This window comes from Austrofundulus limnaeus, unplaced genomic scaffold (genome assembly GCF_001266775.1).
Source record: "Austrofundulus limnaeus strain Quisiro unplaced genomic scaffold, Austrofundulus_limnaeus-1.0 Scaffold22, whole genome shotgun sequence".
In the NCBI taxonomy this organism is placed as follows: Eukaryota; Metazoa; Chordata; class Actinopteri; order Cyprinodontiformes; family Rivulidae; genus Austrofundulus; species Austrofundulus limnaeus.
Window position 1 is genome coordinate 153,880 of NW_013952424.1, and position 3,939 is coordinate 157,818.

The 3,939-nt window shown below is 40.7% G+C and overlaps 1 protein-coding gene across 1 annotated transcript in view; it reads left to right on the forward strand.

The window, feature by feature from the left end:
- Nucleotides 1-200: 200 nt before the first annotated feature.
- Nucleotides 201-3,939, forward strand: part of tamm41 (TAM41 mitochondrial translocator assembly and maintenance homolog) — a gene marked incomplete in the record, with an annotated part of 6,856 nt that continues 3,117 nt past the window's right edge. Inside the window, 5 exon segments of the mRNA XM_014004105.1 lie at nt 201-606; nt 1,099-1,281; nt 1,372-1,464; nt 1,879-2,029; nt 2,248-2,393. Of these exon segments, the coding sequence (XP_013859559.1) occupies nt 466-606; nt 1,099-1,281; nt 1,372-1,464; nt 1,879-2,029; nt 2,248-2,393 (714 nt within the window).

Consider the following 3,939-nt stretch of genomic DNA (forward strand, 5'->3'; position numbering starts at 1 on the left):
GCCCTCATACACCTACACCTTTTAGATAATTTATATAGAACTGTGTATAGTAAACATAATACAATAAATTCTTGAACATATTCAAAAATAGCATAGATAGATAAATAAACAAACAAATAAATAAATAAATAAAGTTTCAAGGGCGATTTTGCGTTTCTACTATTTACAACTACATTTCCCATCATTCCATTCGCCGCAGCGAAATCTGTGACGCATATTTTGGTCGACGCAGCACAACAGCCAAGCTGACCAGGATGAATGTAGTTTAGTCAGAAAACTGAGTTAATTTCAAACAGTCAAAGACTTTAATTGGGCGAAGTGTCGTAGAATTCCCGTTTGAAATGCATCTTATACGTCACTGGAGCAATTCTTTGTTTTTAAAGTTTTTTTTACTCTGTTTTTGTGCCTCTGACTAACGTGGGTCGTTCATGAACAGTGCTTCAAAGTCAGTGAGTTGGTTCAAAAATGACTTCTTTGCCAGTATTGCACACCACGGGCGTGCTTTATAGGAGGATACTGTCCCAGTTCCCACAGGATATTAGTTTGGCTTTTGCTTACGGTTCAGGYGTTTTTAAACAGCATGGAACGAGCCATGGACTGATGGAGGTAAGAGGTTTTTAACGCTGCTTTTGTGACATGATGAAACTAGTGACTTGGGTGGTCTAAGTAATTATTAGTGATGGTACGTCTCGTGGAGTGTTCGGCACATATTTATTTATTTTTAACTATATGCATTCCCTTTATTGTGTCACTTAATGGCGACATCTGCTGGACATAAGCAACCTATTCAGGCAACATGGATAGAGAGTGAATAACTTTTTTTTTTGCTGCATTAAATGTGTCTGTTACATGCAATCACACACACCCAGTGTTGTTGGATCCATAACTTGTGAATAACTTGTGAATATGACTAAAGGAAACACCTGGCTGTAGTTTCTCATACCCAAACAAAATATGTCTTTGTAAACATTTCTCTTTAAAAATCTCACATGAACTATGCTTTCATATACTACATACTACTTTTTAATGCAGTTAACTTTGCATCCATTTACATAATAAGCTTTTCGTTTAATCTTTTTATTTTTCCAATATATACAGAAAAACATGCTGGACTTTGTGTTTGCTGTGGATGACCCGGTGACATGGCACACTATGAATCTGCTGCAGAATCGCAAACACTATTCCATCCTCAAGTTGCTGGGTCCCACGATGATCAGCTCGCTACAAAGTAATTATGGAGCTTCTGTGTACTATAACACACTGGTTCCTATGGATGGAAGGGTAAATATAATATACACAGCAATGGTGATGTACAGCTGATCTGTCAGCATGGGTTTTACTTACTGAACAAATACCTCTCCCCTTGTTCAGGTAATCAAATATGGTGTGATTAGCACAGACGCTCTGATTGATGACCTCTTGCACTGGAAAACCATGTATGTCGCTGGACGCCTTCACAAACCGGTCAGTATATTCGTCACGTGTGTTATAAAACTTCAGTCGCTTCCAAATCCGATTTTTGAAACCAACCTCATTTTGACTKCAGTGTTTACATATGTGCATGTAAGTGGACCTTTGTTTTTCTTAAATAAAAAGGCAGCAATCCGCCTAAGGTTGAGGAGGGGGGGGGGTCATTTGCATAGGGGTTCAACTCACATTAATGACACAACTCACTATAGTTTGTAGCTTGAAACACAGCCCTTTTTTTAAACTGAAAAGTCTATTTTGATAACAAGCAAAATGTCAACAAAATCAAGAGAATAAGTTCAGTTGCCTTTTATCTAAAGGGCAACCATGTTCCGGATGACTGAAACTCTTTACCAGCGTGCGTTGTGTGTGCATACTTGCTCATCGTGTGTTGTGTGTGTTCCTGTGCAGGTGAAGATGCTGGTGCAGAGTGAGAACGGAAAGCTCCACGCTGCTCTGGTGGCCAATCTGAAAAGTGCTGTCACAGCTTCCTTCCTCATGCTTCCTGAAAGCTTCTCTGAGGAAGACCTTTTTCTTCGCATCGCTGGTCTTTCTTATGCTGGTGTGTGACTTATAAACCTGAAAATCCCATAGTTTAAAATGTACAACCCCAGTTTAGGTTTTTGAGAACGTTTGCATTAATTACGCTTAAAAAGGCAAAGAACAACAAAAGTCTTTTTTTTAAATATTGTGCTCACCCGGGAAAAGATGTGGCTGTAATTCTTTCAGTCTTGTTGACTTTGTCTTTAAAGAGAAAACATTTTGTCTGTGCTTCTGAAGGAGATATTAGGATGGTGATAGGAGAGGACAAGTCTAAGGTGGCCAATATTGTGAAAGACAACATGCAGCACTTCAGGGCTCTGTACAGCAACATCCTGCGGGACTGCCCTCAAGTAGTCTACAAACCACAACAAGGAAAACTCGAGGTATGAGGAGGGGAAACAAGAAAAAGCACACAGTTCAGCTCAACATCTCACCTGATCTTCATCGAAGCTGGTGTTTGCTAATGTTAGGATTTACTGACAGCTGTTTGATGCACAGAACTATTTCCTTTCTCAACTGTTAGTTAGTTCAGTGTGTAAAATGTTTGAACTTCAAACAACCAGCAGATGTAATATTCCTGCTGTACCACCTACCTGTCGCTGCCACTCCCAGCCACACAAGGAAATACTCACCTGAGGCGCCGCACCTTCCTGGAATAACACGTTCAGTAAATGGATAGGAGGAGCGTTTGGGTGCCATGCTCTGTGTAGCTTTTGTTTAGCTGTGAGTCATGTCTCTGCAGTGAAAATAGCCCTGGGGAGTTGTGCTCGCTTCRGTTTGCTGACAGAAACAGCTCTYATAACCCAAAGTCACAAATGAACGACGCGTACTTAACTTGTTTGCCATGTGTGTGCATCTGAATGACCTTTTATGGAGAAAGTTAGGACTTACAGTATTACGGTGTACATTCTCTAAAAATAACTCTGGTGTTTGTGTGTCTGAAAACAGCCCCAGTAGCCGTGTTTCCATCAATGTTTTTTAATGCACATTTTGAAACATCGCATCAGAAAAGGTAAATGGAAATGGCACGATTCGAAAAAAACTTCCTCTAATTTGTAAAGAAGTTGACACTCTTGCTTGAGGTGGTTTTTGGGTTTTTCAAAAAAGAGTTAATGCTCAAAAGGAGAGATGGAAACACATTTGACGAATAAGTTCTGACATAGTGAACATTTTCCTCACATGGTTGATCAGCTGTTCCTGCTGTCTGAATGGTACCAGTACCAGTACCTCCCACTGTCGGCGTCTTAGTTATTCCCGTAATGTGAAGAGAATTACATTTCTTCCAACTAGTTCATATGACAGAATATTTACAACTTTCCCAACAGTAGCAACRTGTTCCTGATAATTTCTTTCTATTGTCCTGAGATGTGTGGACACTGCCAGTTTGCAACTTTTACTTCCTGTTTACTACACACACGAGTCTGACGTAATTGATTAACTTCAAGCCAGTTGATGGAAACACGTCTGATTCGCATTTCTTTGTTTTTTCCTTTTTTGCGAAATTTTAGGTCGTATTCAGACCTGATAATTTGCTCCGCTTTAAACGAACCAGAGTTCGTTTCCAGCGTTGGTCCGGACTTTTTGTGCAKGTGTGAATACACTCATGCGAACTCTGGTGCGGATCAAACAACCGGACCGAGACCTACTTTTTGAGGTGGTCTCGGTCCGCTTCCAAACGAACTCTGGTGCGGTTCACTTTAGTTCTCTTCTGGTGTGAATACAGACCAGACTCTAACCGAACCAACTGCATTAAACATGCACCTTTTTGGACTTCACAGGTCACCGTTGCTGAGCTAAATAAATTGAAACCATACCTGTTTCGTCATCTCCTGTTAGCAGCTCTGCTGGCAGCATGTTGTGGGTCAGGACACACAGAACATCTCGTCTCCTTTGGGTCGCGGGACACATTTACTGACGCCGCTCCAAAAT